This window comes from Heteronotia binoei, chromosome 14, assembly GCF_032191835.1.
Source record: "Heteronotia binoei isolate CCM8104 ecotype False Entrance Well chromosome 14, APGP_CSIRO_Hbin_v1, whole genome shotgun sequence".
Taxonomy (NCBI): Eukaryota; Metazoa; Chordata; class Lepidosauria; order Squamata; family Gekkonidae; genus Heteronotia; species Heteronotia binoei.
The window spans coordinates 38,573,519-38,596,462 of NC_083236.1; the positions used below are offsets into that span (position 1 = coordinate 38,573,519).

The 22,944-nt window shown below is 42.1% G+C and overlaps 1 protein-coding gene across 1 annotated transcript; it reads right to left on the reverse strand.

Moving 5' to 3' along the window:
- Positions 1-4,231: 4,231 nt before the first annotated feature.
- Positions 4,232-22,513, reverse strand: LOC132582567 (hypoxanthine-guanine phosphoribosyltransferase-like). The gene is made up of 9 exons (XM_060254193.1): positions 22,424-22,513; positions 16,562-16,668; positions 13,113-13,296; positions 11,955-12,017; positions 10,821-10,838; positions 10,020-10,102; positions 9,030-9,076; positions 6,692-6,768; positions 4,232-5,010 (listed from the first exon to the last, which is right to left on the reverse strand). The coding sequence occupies exons 1-9, from the start codon at positions 22,439-22,441 to the stop codon at positions 4,963-4,965; spliced, it is 645 nt and encodes a 214-aa protein (XP_060110176.1). The 5' UTR covers positions 22,442-22,513; the 3' UTR covers positions 4,232-4,962.
- Positions 22,514-22,944: the final 431 nt, after the last annotated feature.

A 22,944-nucleotide genomic window follows, 5' to 3' on the forward strand; every position in this document is an offset into this window, starting at 1 on the left:
ATGGGAAGAGTTGTTGCAAGAAGAAGCGGAGATAAATGTATACTATAGGAAGGAGAGTTTCGCATTGTTATAAATGTACATATACATATGAATGAGAGCGGGAGAGCTTTTGATTCCGAGGAGAAAGCCATGGCTTTATTCATTAAGAGTAGCTAAAAACATTTAACATTTAGATGTAATTGCCTTCTTTGCGCAGAGGCAAACTTTTTTTTAATCTGCATCATAAAAAAGAGCGAATGTCAGGAAAGAGCCGAAGATGTTTTTGTGTATGTCAGGGGTGGCCAAACTTGCTTAACATAAGAGCCACATAGAATAAATGTCAGATGTTTGAGAGCCACAAGGAAAGAAGGGAAGGAAATAGATGGAGGGAGGGGAGAGAGAGGTGGAAAGAAAGCAACTTTAAATGTATTCTCCAAGCCGCCTGCTGGCTTGGCTTGGAGAAGAGGTTCAAAGAGACGAATGCCTTCTCCAAGCCAGGCAGTGAGGGCTTCAAGAGCCACACAATATGTGTGAAAGAGCCACAGTTTGGCCACTCCTGGTGTATGTCGTTTTGAAGAGAAAGCTGCGGCTGTTGGCTGCACCTTTACTTCGAAGTCAGCTCTGTGATCATAAATTATCAGATTAACGGTCAAGAGAAAGACGACAGAGGGGTTTACGTAGTTAGGGCATGTGTGTGGATAAGGGGTGTTTCTCCCACAATCAGATCTTAGTTATTCATGGGAACCAGGTTCAGGTCAGACAAATTACTTCTTCACAGGGAGCTTTGGTTCTGGAAATCTTGCCAGTCAGTAAAGTGCTATTGGACTGGAATCTCAGTTCTACTACCTTGAAAAGCTACTTGTTCACAGGGTGTACAACTAATGTGCAGTGTTTTCTGACCATAAAGGTGATGTGATGACTGCAAGATTCTAGAGAAAGCAGGTTTCTGTTGAGGGTGATGTGAAGCAGAGCTTACAGTAAAGAGGGTAAAGAGCTTCTAAGTCAGTTCCTGTGTCTTTCAAAGGCTGACACACTAAACAAATCTACTTGTTCCCATGATTATCAGTGGGGACTAGAAGCCTTGTATGTATTCAAATATGGCATTTCTTTGATTCAGTTATATGTATTCCATATATATGGATGTTTTAGGCTAGCTGGGGATGCAAAATCCAACATTTCTGGCTACAGCCTCTTCATCTATTAAAGCAATCCACAGTTTCTGGGTAATGTCTTATGGTATCCTGGGATGTTGTTATGTTTGCAAGCAATTTAGGAAGTGAAAATAAAGCTACATTTCTCTTCCTTAGTGAATTTTCCCCCATCAGGTTTTCTTTTTCTTTTGTTAATTCAGTAGTGCCCGAAAACTACACAGTAGAGCAGGCTATAGGCTCCAGTCCATAAACCACAGTGAGGACCAATATACCAGGCAAAATCCTCAGATTTTAACCATGATTCCTGTTTCCTTGTAGCCCTTGTAATCTCCTTGTATCTCTTCATCCCGCTGTCAAACAAACTTTAATGTTAGTTTCATTCATTCATCACCGTGACCACACAGGTATATACTGTCATGCACACGATCAAACAGACTACTTATTTGCTGCTTGCTTAGTTGATATTCAGAGTGCAGTGGAAAACACGTATGACTTTCATGAAAAAAATACCAGGCCGGTTAAGAACAAGCCTAAATCTCTCCTATTTATTTTAGAGTGTACTGTAAAGGTAAAATTTCCTGTGCAAGCACCAGTTGTTTCCGACTCTGGGATGACGTTGCTTTTACAATGTTTTCATGGCAGACTTTTTATAGGGTGGTTTGCCATTGCCTTCCTCAGTCATTTACACTTTCCCCCCAGCAAGCTGGGTACTCATTTTACTGACCATGGAAGGCTGAGTCAACCATGAGCCAGCTACCTAAACCCAGCTTCTGCTGGGATCAAACTCAGGTTTGTGAGCAGAACATGGACTGCATTACTGCAGTTTGCCACTCTGTGCCATGGGATTCTTTGAACCCCTGGTGTAGAATATTTTAAATATGCCTTTCCATTTAAAAAAAATCCATAGGAAGGGGCAGAGGGTAAGACCAGTGGCATTTAAAAATGCTTAACTCTGCCTGGATTGTGCCCTGTCTGTCAGGATCCTGTGGTTATGGAATCCAGTACACCCACCAGAACCATTTTGGCTTTTATAATAAGTTACTTTTTATATGTGCAAGGATTTTCCTGGAGTTACATTTAACTATGAAAACTGCAAACTGAAGCAATAGAGTTCACAAATCACCTCTCTCATTTGTTGTTTCGATGAATTATGAGTCCATGAACTGCTTCAGCAGTGCAGTTTGTGTCAGTAATCAGTTCCACAGCACCTTTTTATCATTAATGAGTTTCTTAGATACACAAGCCCTTTAAATTGTTGCCAGTAGCACTTCTGTCTTGTCGGTGTTAAGAGCCAATTTATTACCTTACATCTACTCCAAAACTGCCTAAGAAAGAAGTCCCCAACCTTTTTCAACTTCTGGGCACCTTTGGAATTCTGACATGAGGTGGTGGGCCCAACCATGAAATAGCTGCTGCAGGAGGTGGAGCTTCCCCACCCAGGAAGCCCAAGTGCAAGGGGCAAGAGAAGTAATTTAAGAAGAACGGGAAAACCCCAAGAAAAAGAACTGTGTGAAAGAAAAAAACCAACACTGCAGGGGCTGCATGTTATTTTAATCCACTAGACCTCCAACGGCCAATCAGAAGCCCAACTGGTCAAGAGCCCCACCCACTTTCTGAAAACACTTGACAGGCACGACTTTGGAGACCCCTGGCCAAGGGCCTAGTGTTTACTTGGGTTGGTTCCCTTTGGAGGAGAGAGCACTGGACACTTATGGATTCTTAACATTTGCTTTTATTTACAAATATACATGGAGAGCACAGGTGGCAGCAAAGAGGCACTCTTACAGATATGACTATCTCATATCACATCCCTAGAGAGACAAATCTTGCTTGATGCTTCCACTAACTCTCAGACGTAGCGATCTGCTCCTTTCTTTGTCTACAGTCATTAAGATTCTGTTCCTTTGACATGTACAATAGACTGGGTCCATCAGAGGTCTAGTCCATTGCCTATGTATTCTTTTATCCCTAATGGTATGAACACACATTCAACTTTATATCCATTGTATATTACAAATGTGAATTTAAGGTAATTTGGCGAATACCCTGAGGTGTTTGAGGATGGGTGGTTAAATTAGAATGTTAACTTCTGTAAGACAAAATGATTTTGAATTTTGTAATAATATTTGAAAGTTTTAGCAGAATCCTTAAGGTAGCCTTAATTTACATATTTCACAGTACTTGGACACAAATCAGTCCTCTGAAAGATCTAGTGAAGACTTTAAAAATCATACTACTCAGCTCTCTCTAAATCAGAATAGCTGTCTGTTGAGTCAGTCAATTGATTTCTTCTTATTGATATTCCTAAACCAAATTATATTAAATTTAAATGAGCTCAAAGCCCCATTTACTATAGACCAACAGTCCATCTAGTATAGTATCCTCTTTCACACAGTGGCTCACCACGTGTCCTGGAGAACAGGACATAGAGGCCAAGTCCCTCCCCTGACTTAGTGTTAGGTTTCAAAGACTGACTATCCTGAACATGGATGTTACCTTTATTCACCATGGCTAGTAGCCATTAATTAAACTCTCCTCCATCTATCTGACTCCATTTTAAAGCCATCTGTGCTTGTGGCCATCCCTATAGCCAAGTAGCAATGAATTTGACAAATGGATTACTCAGTAAAGAAGTGTTTCTGTTTTGTATTTATTGCTCATCTACTTCATTGAGTGTCCCTAAGTTCTAGTTTTAAGGGAGGGGAAAAGAGAGAGAAAACAACATTAGTCCTTGACCTTGTTATTGTCTGGAGCCATCCATTCAATCCACAACCCATTCTGTCCTCAAGCAGCAGTTGAATGTGAAACGTATCACACAACTGAAATGTGAAATATTGAGATGAGTGAGGAACATTTGCTCACATATTAGTCAGGATGGATCCCATCATTCTCCAAGGAGCTGTCCTCCAGGGTAAGGAGCCTTTCTCCAATTTAAGTGGCTCTTCCTTCAACTGAAGAACTGCTTAAAAAGTGAGGAAGGCTCTAAATTTTGCTTAGTGGGGTGGTAGGTATGGGTAGAATCCACCCCATCTTTTATTATCCTTCCTCCCCATATCCCCCCCCTCCAAATGTCTTTTTCATTCCCCCCCCCCCCCCCCGGTCAACATTTAGATTTTGCTCTTTGGCTTGCAAGTACTCCAGTATATAGCTATTATGCACACCAGTGGTGCTAGATTATTTATAATAACAATAAAGCTCATTGGACTGTAACCTTGCAACAATGGCTCATCAGACAGGCATCATTGCCAATAACAATTAAAATGGTGATATTTTCAATACACATTATAACTGGCACAAATAATACAGGCAACCTGCTGTGACAATATGTGTGTTGTAATGGCTCCCAATTAGCTTTAAATTTGTGTTACAACCTTGCTGATTAAATCACACACACACACATACACAAGCTGCTTTGCAACAATGATGCAATTAACCTATACTACCTGAAATTCAAAAACAGTTTTACATTGTGCCAGTCACGTATAACAACATTTGAGCACTTCTGTAAAATTTCAATAGGTCTGCTGTGCAAAATGCCATTCTTGCTTAGCTTATTTTTTTTCCTCACCGCAGATAATATAATACTTTCCATGAAGTATACATTCATGTTTACAGCCTTGGCAAGAATTAATTCTTCTGTTTTGTTACAAGACGAGTACACCGGGCATTTTATATAATATATATATATATTCCCCACTCTTTATTTTAAGGAAAATACACTACAAAATGCATCTTTATTGGCAACCTTGCAGTTATTTTGTGTAGTAAAAAATCCTGTGTCTGCTGTTCATTCAAAGACAGTACATGATCCCGATTCCGATTAACAGCATTGTCAGAGTTTGTATTTTTCCTTGGCTTTCTCATTCAAAATGCAGATATGCTTAAAAGAAAACAAAATACAATTTTAATTTATATATGAGCAGAAATAAATATGTTCATATTGTTTGAGTTTAAGCTCTGTGTGAGCAAGGTTGGGTGTTTCCTATTAGTATGCTAAAGAAACGCCATCTTTGCAAATGGTGTCCCCAGGGTCTTCTCTCATTCTAGTTCTCTCTCTGTGTATATAAAGTGCCTTCAAGTCACAAGTGACTTATGGTGACCCCAGCAAAGGGCTGTCAAGGCAACTGAGAAGCAACGGTGCTTTGCCACTGCCTTCCTCTGCAGAGTCTTCCTTGGTAGTCTCCCTTCCAAGTACAGACCCTGCTTAACTTCCAAGATTTGATGAGATACCGTGCTGCCCCTCCCCGATGTCTGCTTCTATAGCCTATTGCATTCTTCAGCATGGTGAAGTTTCCTTGTGGAAAAAGGGAGAGAAGCATAAAGCTGGGTCTTTCCAAGTAGAACCTGCATAGGATATAGAATGTTTCTGCACCAGTGTTGCACATTTCTGGCAGTTTTAGCATGCTGTAGATATTCTCTAGGTCCAGTGGTACTTATTCCAAGGCTCAGAGAGCCACATTCGCAATTACCATCAATTACCCAAACAGCCAAATTTACTTTTATCCCTGGTGTATGAGGCCTGCACCTCAAGGAGGCTTGCAGCTTTTCTTTCTAGCGGAAGCTGTTTCAGCGTGAAACCCAACGGCCATCCACAGCCACTGTGCAAGGGCCTTGTCTACTGTTCTGAAATATCAGGCAAGTGCCATACTGGGGAGCAGTGCTCAGAAGACCCACTAGTTCCATGTCAAAACACCACATGTGGCTCTCAAGCCCCTGAGCAAGTATCACTGTTCTTGGCTATGCCAAAGATACATGTGATAGTGTGCCACGTTATGGCCCTCAGGTTGAATCCCATGAAAGATTTTCATAAGTGTAACAGTCCTTGTGACGGTGCTGAAATTTACTTCTCATTGTATGTTTGTGCTAAGTGAAAGTGGTTGTGTTCCCTGCTATCTTTTCTTCATGCCAGTGTTTCCTCTGATATCATCCCAAAGCCAAATTGAATGAAATAATGTGATCCTTCTGTTGTGCATTCCATTGCTCCATATCTGCATTGGCATTTCGGTAATAGTTATAATAAAGTGCTGTGTGTTGCTGCAGCTCTTGTGTGATTGTTTGGACAAGTGGAATTGCACTAAGTTCATTTCGCTTTCTGTTCACACATCACTGGATCCAACCCCCTGTGTGGAAAAGCTTCCATACAGCTTCTTATGTTTAATTTATATTAAAAACAAAGGTGATGGGACTCGGTCTGTTCAAGAAGTTTAGAAACAGCAGAACAAAGAGAGTGGGAAAATAGAATGACAGCAGAGAAAATAGGCAAAAATTCAGAGATATTATCAATCAATAGAAAAAGGCAATGGGTTGGATCTGAACTAAATTTTTCACTAATGGAAGAAGAGAAGTAATTTCTGCCAATCCCCCCTTTTGGCTACAGACGCAATTTGCCCCTCATACTATTCCTAAGGATCTCCCTATCTTCTGGGCAGTTCAATGGGCTACAGAGGGAGGTAGAAGGCGCAGCTGTTCTGCTTGTGGAAGTGTCTAACATTGGGACAAATTGAATTGGAGTCCAGCCCAGTAGATGAGATTATGTTAAACATAACAAAGAAAGCACTTACATTTAGGTCCCTGAAGTATTCGTTATAGTCAAGAGCATATCCAACCACAAATTTGTCAGGAATTTCAAACCCTGTATCTGTAAGAAAAGTTCAGAGGATAGATTTTCATCGCAACATAAAAAGACACAGCTATGTGGCAAAAGGGTGTCTGCCTGATGAAAGGCATCATTTGCAAAAGCAAGATGTTGTTCCAGAAAACAAACTATTACTTCTGTTCCTGTAATCATGTTTCAAGTACTGTATCATTTGAGATGTCTAACCTAAAAAAGTGTTTTTCATCTCGGGAAAAAAAAATGGCCCTTGTGTTTTGCATGAAGCTTGGACCTTACTTAGCTAAGAGCTACCAGCTTTATGTAATGCATAGATCTTTGAACAATAGTTTAAAAAGCAACCCTTATTTAAAAGTAATGCAGTGCACATTTTTTTTCTGATTGTGAAAGCTGGATCTGAAGGTACATTACAATGATACTAGTTGACAGTGCTTTTTTTTGTAGAAAAAGCCCAGCAGGAGTTCATTTTCATATTAGGCCACACTGCCTGGCCTGGGAGGACGTGGCTGATGCATGGCGGGTCGGGCCAGCCAGAGCCCTGGCCAGCCCAAGTGCAGCTCTGCTCCTGCGGGCTCCAGTAGGAAAAAAAAAAAAGCCCTGCTGATTGAAAGCTGACCCACACACCGATGTAAGATGATTATATAAGGGTGTGTGTGATGCCACACGCATATGATGCTACTTAAAGTGTGCTCTATTTACTTTCTGTTCAAGAGCTCGTCCATATTATGGGATACTGTTATATCACTGGCATTTTAGTAGTATGCTTACTCTGTTATTTCCAATAAAGTAATAATCTCATAGATCCCAGTGATTTCCAGACAAGAACTGCTTGGAAGACGTGCCTCAGCGCTAGGCATGTCAGCATTTGTCAATAACTTAATTAGCCATGCTGCTGCTCCAGGATTCAACTGGCACCTAGTAAGGTTTAGCATGGCAAATATGTGTTTTCCAGATTCTTTCTTGAGTCTAGACCACCCACCCATGACTTCATCTTCAAGTCATGCAGGGGGAGAGAAAAGAATCCACCAGTTTCTGGATTTCATCAGCAACTGCCTCTGTATTCAAACTACTTTCTTTGCCCTGATTCTAGCTCAGGGTTGACTCAATGTTTCCAGCACAGGCCAAGAAAGATTTGGTACTTTCTGGCTGTGATTACACACACTAAATAATGCACATTCAATTAACTTTCAATGCATTTCCCAACTGGCTTTTGCCAGTTCACACAGTAAAATCCAGTTTGAAAGTGCATTGGAAGTGAATTGAAAGTGCATTATTTAGCGTGTGCGATCACAGCCTCTGTGTTCTTTGTTTGCTCCTGTGTTTTCTTTATTGCTTATTTAACTGTCAGTATGAGATGTGGGAATCTGCAGGTGTCCACAAGTACATGTTTGTGCATCCCTTTCCTGTGTTTCTAGGATCAAAACCCATAAGTACTGGTGACTCATTTACAGCTTTCTTGATTTCTTGTAGATCCACTTCAGCCTAATTTGAAACCCAGATCTGTAATGGACACTTGGTGGCATTACTTGGTGGCCTGTGCTATGAAAGGAATACAGATTGAGTCCCTGCTGTTTTTGTGGACTTCTCAAAGGCTTTTGATACTAACAGCCACGGGATCCCTAATGTCACCTAGGATGTCAGCCTTCTGCAGGCGTCGAATTGGGTGCTCCCCACATGGTTATTAGTGCAGGAGGGGGGGGGGGGCACCAGAAAGCCTTGCCTAGGGTGCCAGATAGTCTAGGACTGACTCTGCTGGGAATATGTGCTCCATGTTATTCTCATGCTGCCTCCATTTGTTCATCTTGATGTTGAAAAGGTTTTCTCTCTGTTTTTGCATTTAAGCAAACAAACAAGTATCTGGCAGGGGATCAAGTATTTCGAGTTGTGCATACTATTCATCACAGCCTAATGTGATGAGAAACCCATGTAAATATATTCCCCTGCATGGATAGGTCCCATTCTTGCAACCTATTCATCTATTTTTTTCATCAGGGCAGGCTTCGTGGACAGAGAATAAATCTATTAAGCTTGATCATTGCTGGACAGTGGCCATGAGGCACAGGTTTGTTTCTGTACTTCATTGCCCATAAACCTTTGCAAGTTGTGAGACCATCCATTCAGCTCTTCTGATGTCTATTTTTGTGTGCTTATGTAAATCTGACCATCTTTCTCCACCATTTCCTGAGAATTTTAAATAACAGGACTTCCTGTAGGAATTTTTGTGTGGTCAAGGTTACATACTGGGATATTTTTTTTTGAATAAAAATCCTAAGAAACGCCCAACTTACAGTCTGGTTTATATCCTGAACTTCTGATTGTTCGTTTTACAAGCAAGCTGTTCATTAAAAGAGATGATAAACGAAGTTAATATTCAAACTTGCAAAAGAATTTTCTTCATTCAAAATGGTGAAAGTTCCTAGAATTCTGATGTTAGAATCAGGAGATAAGCTGATAGACCCTACTCTGAAAGTGGTTTTGTCCAGATGGAGCTGGCTGTACCCAAATCTAGACTACGAAGAAATATTCATCATCTCATGGTACATGAGGTCAATAGTTGAAATTGGAACTGAGGGCCAGATCAGTAATTGACAAGCTGGAAAAGTACAGTAGACAAATGATACCGAACTATTGAACAGGAAGGGCAAACATCCAACCATTCAGTATGGTATAGTAGTTAAGAGTGGTGGACTGTAATCTGGAGAACTGGTTTTGATTTCCCACTCTTCTGCATGCAGCCATCTGAGTGACCTTGGGTCAGTTACAGTCCTCTCGGAGCTGTTCTCTCAAGAGCAGTTTTCTCATAGCTGTCTCAGCCCCACCTACCTCACAGGGTGTCTGTTGTGGGGAGAGGAAGGGAGGGAGACTTTAAGCCTCTCTGAAACACTGAGTGAAGGGCGGGGTATAAATCTAACTACTTCTTCAAACTCCCAAGTATTTACCACAGAGCAGGCCAACCTGACCAACCCTCATATTGCTTGCCAGTAGCAGGTGTTGATGTTAAAAACCCTTTGTGTGCCTGAAGAAACAGCAACAGCCTCAAGAAGCTTCCTTGGATAAGTCAGCTTTTGACTGTGAGGATCTGATTCAAGTCAGGACAGAGGTTCTATCTTGAACATAGCCCTGTTACTGCTTGGGTGCAATCACACACACTAAATAATGCACTTTCAATCAATGCACTTTACAACTGGATTTTGCTGTGGCCACTGGCAAAATCCAGTTGGAAAGTGCATTATTTAGTGTGTCTGATTGCAGTCCTTATCAAAGAATATGATGCTTACCTTACTACTTTGACCATCTGTGGTTCATACTCCTTTATTTTGGAAAGCAGTGCTTGTATCGTTTTGCCAGTATCAATAATATCCTTTTAAAAAGAGAGAAAATGTATTATATGGGTTAGAAAAAATGGTCTGTGTTGGAAAGAAGGTAAATGTATGACATAGGCTGAAGTGAAGAGTGATAATCCATTGAAGTAGGCTGCTTTTGTTTTGTTTGTCATTTATTGGTTTTATTTATATATTCTTTTTTTTTATTGTAAGCCACTTTGCATCCATTCAGGATAAAAAACTGAGTAAAGCCAGAGAAAGAGGTAAAAAGTTCCCCTGCTGTCTTTCCCATTGGTAAAAGTGGGTGGTAGGGAAACTAAAATCTTCTCTCCGCTCACAGCACCAAGCAAATAATTTTTAAGGTGAATTCCCCTGATGCAAATCTAACAGTGAGTCTGGTTGTGCACCTGTGACTGGACAGGTGTCAGGTGTATCATGTAGCTTGACCCAAAGTAATAAATTGCATCCCGTGCAATTGTTTTAGTGCATTGGCTAAAATCTGTGCATGGTTCACACATTGATTATTCTAGCAACTCACCTACCATATATGTTAAAGATCTGATTTTCAGCAGTCATATTTGGTTCTTCACTAAGCCACATTTGGATCTAGTAAAGTACATAAATAAATCTACAGCCATAGGTAGAAGACTCCTGCATTACAGGAATGTTGTCATATTACAATTCTAGCCCAGTATCAGTATGATCATTACTGGGACACGAAGATAGGCAGCTGTATACCAATAATGGAACACTCACCTCTACCACTAAGACATTCTGCTTTCCAGAATTCACATAGAAAAGGAGCACCAAAATATTGATTTCACGATTAGTTCCATTGTAGCAAATATAGTTCCAGTTCAGGCATAAAGGAATAGAAAGAAGGGAGAAAACTACTGAGTTGTTGAATTTCTTCTTTTTATTTAAAGCTTGCATGAAAGAGGGGCCAGAATTCTGTACTAGTATTTTCTCATTTATGATCTAACATTTGCAATACAAAATGTAAATTCATTACAAATACTGCAGTGTAGTTCAGTTATATTTTTCATTTTCACTATTCAGCAAGTTCAGATTAAAACTTCAGTCTTGTGCTATCTGGCTGTAAACTCTTTCTGGAGCAGCAGCACAGGGCTTTTTTTGTAGCAGGAATTCCTTTGCATATTAGGCCACACCCTCTGATGTAGCCAATCCTCCAAGAGCTTACAGGGCTCTTCTTACAGGGCTCTTCTTATTGTAAGCGCCAGGAGGATTGGCTACATCACGGATGTGTGGCCTAATATGCAAAGGAGTTCCTGCTACAAAGAAAGCCCTGTCTGAGCAGCATATTCATGATGCTGGTGTCCACGTGAGTGCCATCATTCAGATGTCATGACAAATCCTGATTTTTCATTCTCTCTGCCACTCTGTTGGCTCAGCTCTCAGTCCATCATCAATAAATTCTTTAAATGCTGGCCTACTGAACCTTAATTAATTAATTAATTTCATTGAGTCTACATTTCACCTTACCCTGCCACAGGCTTGTAGCTAACCAGCCCACGGGGCCTGGCCCCCTGGCTGTGTTTTGGAGCCCCTTGCCCCCGTCCCAGGGCCACCCCCTCCTCTGTGATTTAAATTGCATGGGAGGGGCTTGCAGGAAGAGTCCCTGCCCCTCCCACACCATTTAAGGGCTCGCTGATCAGCTGATAGGCATGCTCTTTAAATCATGCTGGAGGGAGAGGGATGGCTCCCAGCCTCTCCAGCTTTTTGCACTCGCCGCATGGGCCCCTCCCCAGTGGTCCCCTGTGTCCCTCTCCTCCGGTGGCCCCTAGCTATGGGGCTGCCCTGCCCTATCCTGAGATGGCCATTAACTCTGGGCCATATAGCAGCTTGAAACTGACAGCTGTTGATCTATACCTTTCCTTTAAAGGCAGAGAGCTCTTCTCCGATGATAGTGACCGCTCCAGTTGGTATATCATTCTGGGAAGAGATGAAGAACATCTTTTAGAACATGCTTAAATACATCCATATGAAATCATCGTGAGCTATGAGATGCCTTCTGCTATCATTCCAAAAGAACAAATGGAATGCCCTTATGTATACTAGCAGGGGACACTTACATAGAAATGAAAGGCCAGTACAGGGCAGTGATGTCTGTATATATGTATCTCTATCATAAGAAGCAGCACATATAGCTTCCACACAGTGTACTCTGGGATTTAGGGTTTCCAGTTACATCAACTTGCAAGAAACTCTATACTTACACAGTAGCTTTTTGTTCTAACAAAATCCACGATGATGGGGACAGATTGATCAGTATTCCGGTTTAGTGCCTTTATATGATCCATCAGGTCGGCAAAGAATTTATAACCTCCTTTGAGGACGCAGAGGGCAAATATAGGGTTAGGGTTAGGGGTAGGGTTAGGGTTAAAGTTAGGGTTCGGTTTGGGTTAGGGTTAATGTTAGGGTTAATGTTAGGGTTAGGGGTTAGGGTTAGAGTTAGGGGTTAGGGTTCGGGTTCGGTTTCGGGTTAGGCGTTAGGGGTTGGGGTTAGGGTTAGCGTTAGGGTTAGGGTTAGGGTATGGTTAGGGTTAGGGTTCGGTTAGGGTTAGGGTTCGGTTAGGGTTCGGGTTTGGGTTAGGGTTCGGGTTTGTGGTTAGGGTTAGGTTTAAGGTTAGGGGTTAGGGGTTTTCGTTAGGGTTAGGGGTTAGGGTTAGGGGTAGGGTTAGGGTTCCAGTTAGGGTTTGGTTAGGGTTAGGGTTAGTGTTCGGTTAGGGTTAGGGTTAGTGTTCGGTTAGGGTTAGGGGTTAGTCTTAGGGTTAAACCTTAACCCTAACCATATGACATTATCGTGAGGTATGAGATGCCTTCTGCTATCATTCCAAAAGAACAAATGGAATGCCCTTATGTGTACTAGCAGGGGACACTTACATGGAAATAAAAGGCCAGTACAGGGCAGTGATGTCTGTATATATGTATCTCTATCTTAAGAAGCAGCACATATAGCTTCCACACAGTGTACTCTGGGATTTAGGGTTTCCAGTTACATCAACTTGCAAGAAACTCTATACTTACACAGTAGCTTTTTGTTCTAACAAAATCCACGGTGATGGGGACAGATTGATCAGTATTCCGGTTTAGTGCCTTTATATGATCCATCAGGTCGGCAAAGAATTTATAACCTCCTTTGAGGACGCAGAGGGCAAATATAGGATGGTTCCCCATGTCTTGCATGATGTCTCTGGCCAAACGTTCTGTCCTAGAAGTTAGGGAAACAAATATGAATGCCTACTTTGTGTTCATCCTTCAACCTCCGTGCCTGTGTATGTTATAGCCTTTAGAATTTCTGCCTCCTGGACTTCTCCCGAGTCCTCTGACATGGTGTGCATAAAGTTTTAAACCAGCCAAACTGACAAGTCTCTCTTCCCTCACAGAAAGGAAACTGCAGTTAAAAAAAAATTCTACTCAGCAGTGTTAAAACTGTTCCCTAAAAGGCAATAATTTCAATGTTTGTATAATATGCCTGGGGAAGGAAATGCCCAAATTAGAGAATATCTTGTTTTAAATAGACACCAGCTTAATTTTCAGTGGAGCCCCGACTGGATGGTCCAGGCTAGCCTGATTTCATCTGATCTTGGAAGCTAAGTAGAGTCAACTCTGATTAGCACTTGGATGGGTAGTCCACCAAGGAAATCGAGGCTCTACGTGCAGAGGAAGGCAACAGCAAGTCACCTCTGTTTTGCTTTGAAAACCCTACAGGTCACTATAGACATATTTCTCTCAAAGCTGCACTAGGGGGCAATGGTGCACAAAATTTCAACAAGCAGCTAAGGATTTTCCACTTTTGCCCACAAGGAAACATTGGAAACAATGGAGGAATGGGACACCTCCTCCTGGGGACCATAGAATTTGACTCCCTGATCCAATATTTTTGAAACTTGGGGAAGTTTTTGAGGCAAGGCATCAGCCACTACACTGTAAATTTGGTGCCACTACACTGTAAATTTGGTGCCTCTACCTCACAGCCCCAGATATCCCAGATTGATTCTCCATTATAGGTTGTGGGGACCATTGATTATAATGGTCCCCGTAGCCGAGAAAAAACTTTTTTTCACAGCCCTATTATGCTTTTCAATATGATGTGTAAGGTGCCTTGAGTCACAGGGAAAAGTGGGATATAAATATTTGAATAAATAAGTACGTAGTTTGGGCAGGTTGATAACATTTAAGCAACTTTCTGTTTGTTAGGTTAGGCAGGGTTCTGACAGTGATCGCTTCTCCTCTGTTATACTTGACCTGTAATGCTGTTGTCGTATATCACTTTTAAAAAACACAAAGTAGACTGCAAGAGTTTCCCTCCCTCCAAGTGCTGGCATGATTTCTAAGACTCAGCCCAGGGCGATGGCCTGAGGCCAGGTCTACCAATTTAGTGGACTGGGGCAGGTACACTATTCTCTAGAGGACAGGTCTACCAATATAGTGAAGATGGGTGGGTAGACCTGTTGACTGGAGGCCTGATCTAACAATATAGTGCAAAGAGGTGGTTAGACCTGTTCAATGGAGGACAGGTTTGCCAATATAGTGAAGAAGGGTGGGGAAGACCTGTTCTCCGGAGTCCAGGTCTACTAATATAGTGGAAAGGGGTTGGTAGACCTGTTCACCAGAGAAGTGATGTTGCCTCAGCAAAAATGATGCCCAGCTAGTGGAAGAGGTCATCAGCTGAGATCTGTATCTAGGGTGGGGGAAAGCATTTCAACAACTGCTTAGAAGGACAGGTCTGCCAGTGGAGTGGAAGGGGGTGGAGAGACCTTTTTTTCTGGAGGCCAGGTGTACCAATATTGTGGAAAGGGGTGAGTAGACATGTTCACCTAAGACCAGCTCTACCAATATAGTGGGAAGGGGCAGGTAGACCTGCTCTCCAGACAGACAGGTCTACTAATATAGTGGCAAAGCATGGGTGCGATTTTACTTTATTCTTTTTTCTCTTATAATGTTTAAATTATTCTTAAAATATAGTTTATATATAATTTAAAATAATTTATCCTAGATTTTTACAAGGTTATGGAACCACTCTTCTGAAAAAAAAAACTAATTTATGCATTAGTGAAATGTAGACTCACAACTTTAATGCAACTAGTTTTTTCACTCATGAGGTAAATTTTCTGCTGTGGAGCTTAGAGGGAACACTGGTAGGTCAGCTGCAACTTGACAGTACTTTCCACATCCACCCCTACCAATTTCCTACAGAGGTGTGCTTGATGTAGGAACAGTCCATTGATGATCCCATCAGACAAGTAGGTCCCTAAGGGAGGTGGTGGTCCTTTAGATACGCCCAGGGCTTTTTAAAAATCTGGAACTCCTTTGCATATTAGGCCACACACCCTTGATGTAGCCAATCCAAGAGCTTAGTACAGGGCCTACTGTAAGCTCCAGAAGGATTGGCTATATTGGGTGTGTGGCCAGGGCAGGCCCTAGACTATCTGGTGCCCTAGATAAGGCTAACTTCTGGCGCTCCACCCCCTCCGCACCAATAACCAGTTTTCAAAAACAGATGAATTGTCACCATGACTTCCAAGTGTGTGCACATACACACACACACACACAAACCCAAAGAAACCAACCATTTAAATCAGCAGAAAGATACTTTCATCCTGGTACAACTAGGGTTGCCAAGCTCCAGGTGAGACCAGGAGATCTCCAGTTATTACAATTGCTCTCCAGTCAACAGTGATCAGTTCCTCTGGAGAAAATGGCTGCTTTGGAGGGGGACTCTATGGCATTGTACCTGGCTGAAGTCCCCACCAAGCCAAACCTTCTCCAAGCTCCAGCCCTCACATCTCCAGGTATTTCTCCACCCGGAGCTGGCAGGGACTCCTAGCTAGTGCTCAGCAGCGAATGTGTTCAAACAAAAAGTTATGTGGGGGATACCTAATTTGGGGTCCCCCAGAGCCGGCCCTGTGTGTGGTCTAATATGCAAGGGAGTTCCTGCTACAAAAAAAAGCCCTGGATATACCAGTTGCTGTTACACATCAACCCTACTAAGCTTGCCCAGCACTAAACCTAAGTTCTTATGTGCAAACTCTAAGTTTCAGTTATTTGTAACAGCCATCCTAAGGTTGTTTCATATGGAAAGCACTGTCGTTTCAGAAACATTTTGCCAAGGGATGCACAAAATGGGGAGTTGCAATGGTACTGTGAAAAGCAGAATGTCTTTACAACATGTGGCTGCATTACCCAACCTGTAGCTGCAGTTCAACCTCCCAATACTTTCTTGCTTGTACCTGAGAAGCCAGAAGTCACACTATTTCAGCTTAACGCCTTTCCACTCATTATGTTATCATACTTGAGTTTTCCACTATATGGGCACTTACCAGGGAGTTCCTATCTTGGCTCTCTGATGAGTGTTTCAAAATACACTTGTTGCATTTCTAAAATTGCATGTCTGTGTATTCTTTCTTTTTAAAAAATCTTGCATGCCTGAAAACTGTGCAAATTAACATTTGGTTCTTGATTGCCATTCCTACCTGTCAAGAATGAGCCCATGAGGAATGAAGACTCTTTCTAGATCATCTTCATAGTGTTTGGGGACACAGAATAAATTCTTATTAAAACCACAGTCTTCGTCTTTTATCTACAAAGGGAGAGAATATCACAGGGTTAAAAATGATAACATACTATGTAGAATCTTGGTTAATGGTCAGATGTAGTCAATTCACACTTGCTTTGTGCTTGTTTAAAGGGATATGATTATCCTAATTATTTAGAGCTCTAAATTTTAATTGTGTGTGTGTGTGTGTGAGAGAGAGAGAGAACTTATATAGTTATAGTGGCATCTGGGAAATGATGATTATGGATAAAGTTACATTAGAATTGAAGAGTATGAACAATCATGCACAATGGGAGAATATCACCTCTCAGGCTGTCTGAACCATCTCTTGATGCTCCCAGACGATGCTCCCATGCTGGAATTTTCCAATCCACTGGAGGGTTGCTCCATCCTATCCTTTTTTCCTTGATCTCTTAACCTGGAGGCCAGACAGACCCGGAAGAACCCTTCTAAGCAGTTGTTGAAATGCTTCCCCCCACCCTAGATACAGATCTCAGCTGATGACCTCTTCCACTAGCTGGGCATCATTTTTGCTGAGGCAACATCACTTCTGATGCCTGGTTTTCATGGATGTCTTGCATTGGGATTTGCTAGCTTCCAGGTTATCAGCACTTGTTGACTGTTGGTTCTTTCCATTTTTGGCTGTTGGCTTGACCTGCCTGCAGTGATCCATGATTTATAACCTTGTGGGAGGCCTCATACCTCCAAGGATCCTGTTCACATCGTAAGGCATAATACACTGGAAAGTATCCCCAAGAACTGGACAAGATGGCACCCTAGCATCATTCCACCCTGTAACTTCTAATCTAGATATCAAGAGATGTCTCTGTGTGGACATGGATATATGTCTTCTGCCTTCAGAGTGCCAGAGGGGTGAGGTGGTTAAAGTGTCCAACTAGGGCCAGGAGTCTCAGGTTGAAAAGCTCATTAGGTGACTTTGGCCTAGGCATTTTAGCTCAGCCTAATTGACCTCTCAGGGTGGGTTATGAGCAGGGGTGGAATTCTAGCAGGACCTCCTTTGCATATTAGGCCACACCCCCTGATGTAGCCAATCCTCCAAGAGCTTACAAAAAAGAAGCTGACTGTGGCTACATCAGGGGTGTGTGGCCTATTATGCAAAGGAGCTCCTGCTAGAATTCCACCCCTGGTTATGAGGATAAAAGAAAGGAGCAGGAAATGGCATGTGCCACCCCAGCCTCTTCTACCTCCCAAACCTGTGTTATTCTAATTCTAAGGATTTGCAAAGTGCCCCTACTCCCAAAATGGCCACTGCACCCCTCTTGCCTACTTCTCTGTTGACTGAGCAATTGTTCAGTCAAGGTAGGTGATATCTTCCAAGACTTACTGACTAGGGTTGCCAGGTCTGACTCAAGAGATATCTGAGGATTTTAGGGGGGTGGGGAGTGGAACCAGGAGACATTGGGGGTGGAGCCAGGAGCAAGGGTGTGACAAGCATGATTGAACTCTGAAGGGAGTTCTGACAGTCAGATTTAAAGGGACTGTCCCTCCGTTTGGAAATAATGAAGGATAGGGGCACCATAGTAACCTATCTGAAACTGTAAAAAACTGAAACTATGGATCTTTGTGAGGTGCCTTGTCATGATTGGAGCTTAGAGAAAGCCTGGGAGGTGAAAACGGGTTCTGAATTTCCAGACACCTCGTTTAGCTCTTATGCAGTAAAAATAGAAATTTTCTGCACATCTAGAATCTTCGTTGACCAGCCAACATTTGCCCATTCCCCTTGGTTTTCTTAAGGTGGTCCTTCATTCTGTTTGCTTCACAGGAGACTGAACCTGCACCTTTTATGATATTGACTTAAGAAAAAGGAAATTGCCTCCTTGGACTTTTAAAAATATATATATACATCATTAGGTGTTTGGCTCTTCTGCTGATGTTTCATTTGCTATAAATATATTTTGATAAGGCCAGTTATATTTTTGTGTTAGAATAACTTTATTTTTGTTAGCTTTCAGAAACACAATCGAGACTAATTTATGCACAGAAGCATTGCTTTGTATCGCTGCCACCCTTATCTGTATTTCACTTTGGTTGCTTACCCACCTGGGGATTAGCAACCCTGTTTCTGACTCATCCTTGCCCCTAACAAGATCTGCACTGGGGTCTAGACACCTGCCTCTTTGGACTGTCTGGCTTGCAGGTGAGATCATGACAGTGGAGCTCGTTTGGCATTTTAATTTTGGTGAAGCTGACTGTAGATTGTTACACTTCTATTATTACAAATTACTGTTTTAATAGTTTTAAATTGTATATAAAACACCGTGGGAGCTGTTTACAGGGTAGTATAGTAAACAGATAAATACTTAACATTAATAATGGAAAGCAGGTTTCTGAAATCTGTTCAGGCACAAAGCTTTTAAAAATTCCTTCTGGTGCTGGATTTTTGTGACTGAGATCTTCTTCTTATACCATCTTTTAAAAAAGAAGAAAACCCTCATAGTTGCCAGGCAGTTCCTGTTCTATATTTTACACCCTACCCGGTAATCAAGATGGCATGAAACACTGCTGAGAAAAGAACCTTTCATCTTTTGGATGTTAAATTCAATTTGTTGAACCAAAAATTATTTATCTTTTATAGCCCCCTTCCTATTTGCACTGTAGCGTCACTGGCTTCACAATGGGAGCCATTAAAATAAACGCTTGGCAACCCGTGATCATTTATCATAAAGAAATTCAGAGGCAGCTTAACTTGTTAATCTTTTTGTTCATGGAGACTGACTCTGCCAACAGAAAAACTGTTCTAGCTGAGGTAAGGCAGCTAGAAATAAATCAGGCTGAATGCTATGTAAACAAATATGCTTTCTACTAGCGAGAAATGCTACTTAAGGGGCCAGTTTGTACTTGGATGAACACATCACTTTTCCTTCAATAACAGCCCTCAAGCTCACTCAGACCGGGATGGATGTCACATTCCCTTCCTTCTAAACATGGCTAGGAGATAGGGTTGCCAAGTCCGTGTTGGAAAATATCTGGAGACTTTAGGGGTGGAGCTGGGAGAGGGCGGGGTGAGGGGAGAAGCCTCAGTATAGTACAATGCCATGGAGTCCACCCTTCAAAGCAGCCATTTTGTCTAGGGGAGCTGATCTCTGCAAACTGGATATCAGTTGTAGAAATGGGAGATCTCCAGGCCCCACCTGGAGGCTGGCAATGCTACTAGGAGACTAGTGCTGTTCTCTATCTCTCTCTTCCCCTAATCCTCCATGGTTTGCTTAAATAATGCTATACCCACATTAAAGTCCTGACTTGGGTGGCCCAGGCTAGCCTGAAATGGTCAGATCTTGGAAGCCAAGCAGCATCAGCCCTGTCTAATATCAAGGAAGTACAGGGTTGCTACACAGAGGCAGGCAATGGCAAACCACCTCTCTTCATCTTTTGCCTTGAAAACCCTACAGGATTACCATAAGTCAGCTACACTTTCCACCAGACACTTACCGGGATGAAATCCTGTTGGTCTAGTTCATTATTGGTTCATTCCTCCAAAGTGCTCACAGGGAGTTTGTATTTTTAAGTTGGAGTCATCTTTGTCTTCATAATTTATCTAATTAAGTTAATTCAATTTATCAGTAGGAATCAGTTCCCAAAGTAACACATAGGAATACCATCACGTTGACAGGAATATGATGCCAGCGACAAAGTTCAATGCCAAATGTTCCTTGCAGAAGAGATTTTCAGCTGAACTGGATTGGGTGTTGCGTTCCAGACTCCATTTCTGTGGACCTTCCTCTTTCCCCCTCCATCTTGGACCTGAGACCAACTTTTTGCTGGTATTCATATGAAGCTTATTAGATAGGGTTGCCAATCCCCAGGTGGGGGCAGGGGATTCCCTTGTTTGGAGGCTCTCCCTTCACTTCAGGGTCATAAGAAAGTGTGTGTGGGGGGAATGATTGCTGGGCACTTCATTATTCCCTATAGAGACCAATTCCCATAGAATAAAATGGAGAATTGATCTGCAGGTATCTGGGGCTCTTGAGAGGCTGTTTTTTGAGGTAGAGGCACCAAATTTTCAGCATAGTATCTGACGACTCTCCTCAAAATACCCTCGAAGTTTCAAAACAAGTGGACCATGGGGTCCAGTTCTATGATCCCCAAAAGAAGGTGCCCCTATGTGTCATTATTTCCAAATGGAGGGACAGTGTTGCCATCAGAAGTGATGTCATCATGCCACTGATGTCATGTAGCAACATTCTAGGCTTTGGGCAAAACTCTATGGTAAGTTTGGGCTCAAAAACCATAGAATTTTGCCCAAGACCTAGAGCATTGTTGTGCAACATCGGCGATGTGGTGACATCACTTCCAGGTGATGTCATTGCACCACACATGCGGAGGATCCTGGGGAGGACCTGGTAATCCCCCACCAGATGGAAGGCAGAACCTGGCAACCCTAATGGATCATGACTGGCCACTGAGAGGTTGACAAACAATATTGACTGCCTGACAAGGTCTAGAGGCCACAGGAGGAAGATTGCAGGCCTACTATGTCTGGGGAATTATAGACGCTTATATGCAAATGTCCAAAGTAAAATGGGGGATCTGGAATGCTTAGTGTCAAAGGAAAACATAGACATTGTGGGCATTTCAGAAACTTGGTGGGATGAAGATAATCAGTAGGGATGAGGACATTCAGTGATTCCTGGATATAAATTATATTGGAAGGATTGGGAGGGAAGGGTTGGAGGCAGAGTGGCTGTGTATGTCAGCGAAAGTATACTGTCCAGTAAAATTGAGAATCTAAGAGAAATAGATTTGCTTAACCAAACACTATTGGTGGGAATAGTGGAGCCAGAAGGAAGCTTAACTCTGGGAGTTTCTTATCACCCACCAGATCAAAGATTAGAAGACGATTTAAAAACTGCAAAAGAATTAAGAAAAGCAGCTAGACAAAATAATTGTACTGTAGTTGTTGAAAAGGGCAGTGTGTACAAAGAAAAGACTCTGCAGGGGGCAGCAAGAAGAAAGATAGGATAGTGAGCGCAACACCTCCTTTCCTTTTAAGTGTCATTCCTTGTCTTTCTCCAGATTGCTACTCATAGGACAGTTCCCCTCTTCTTCTCAAAAGTGCCACACTCAGTCTTATCCTCTCTCTCAACTAGAGATGTAGTTAATAATCTCTCTCTGTCTCTCCTCTTTCCTATCAAGTATGTTAATTCCTAATTAAATTTTTATCTACTCTTTAATCAGGTTATGCACCGTTGCTATGTTAATTGCCAACAGGAGTTATAGTGGCTCAGATTAAGCACATCTCTGATTAAAGATAGAAAGATTGCCAGGGGCTAATAACACAAGCAGGTAAGAACAAAGGAACAAAGATGGCGACCTCCTGCTGTGCCCAGTATGGTCATTTGATAGATAAGCTCATGAAGAACAATCTAACCTGGAGAAAATCTGAATGAAGAGCCGCCTTCTGAAAACAGGATTATGAGATGTTATCCAGGATGCCTGACCAGGAGATGATGACCCGGCAAAGCAGAGAATCTGGGAACTCCAGCAATAGAAAGGCAATTGACTATTAAATCTGTGATGTCTCCTTTTAATGGATTTTAAATATCTTCAGTGATGTTGCTTACAAATGGTACAAACTTACTCTATGCTAGGCAATCTTGAAGAAGAAGAAAAATAAATAAATGGCCTGATCTATTTATTGTTTTTCTCCTAGATTCCCACCCCCCTGAAAGCCTGCTTTTGATTCAGATTCCTAATTAATGTTTTTGAAGTCCTCCTCTCCTCCCTTCTAGTAGTCTCAAGCAATTAAATAGCCACTTACCTGCAGTCCAGAACTCATGCTCTTCCTCAGAACTCTTTGAACTGAGCTGAGCTTGTTTATCAGTGGCCTCTTCTGCCTTGTTCTATTTTCAACCTGACCTGTCTCTCTCGGGTCACTCTTTGCAACAGGCACTGCTCCCCTGACTGATACGTAATCAGATTAACTGTAAAGAAAATTGGCATCAGCTCGGTTTGCAGTCAATCAGCATAATGAAAATGGGGCAGGGAAATGCAAATAGGAAGTAAACAAATCAACCGATAAAGAGCCAACAGGATTGAACAGCACTGGCACCATTCCAGCGCTGTGAGCACAGAGGGAGCATTTACTTTTGCAAAAATCTGCCATTTATGCACATGCAGATCTAATTTTGGTGCCCATACTCATCTAGGACACAGCTTATACATATACTTGTGTGCAGTCCATTGCACATCTTTTTTTTTTTTAAAGAAGCCATTTTTAAAAATGTAGGGTTGCCAAACCACTGCTGAAGGTGGGGTATCCCCAGACCATGCCCCCTACAA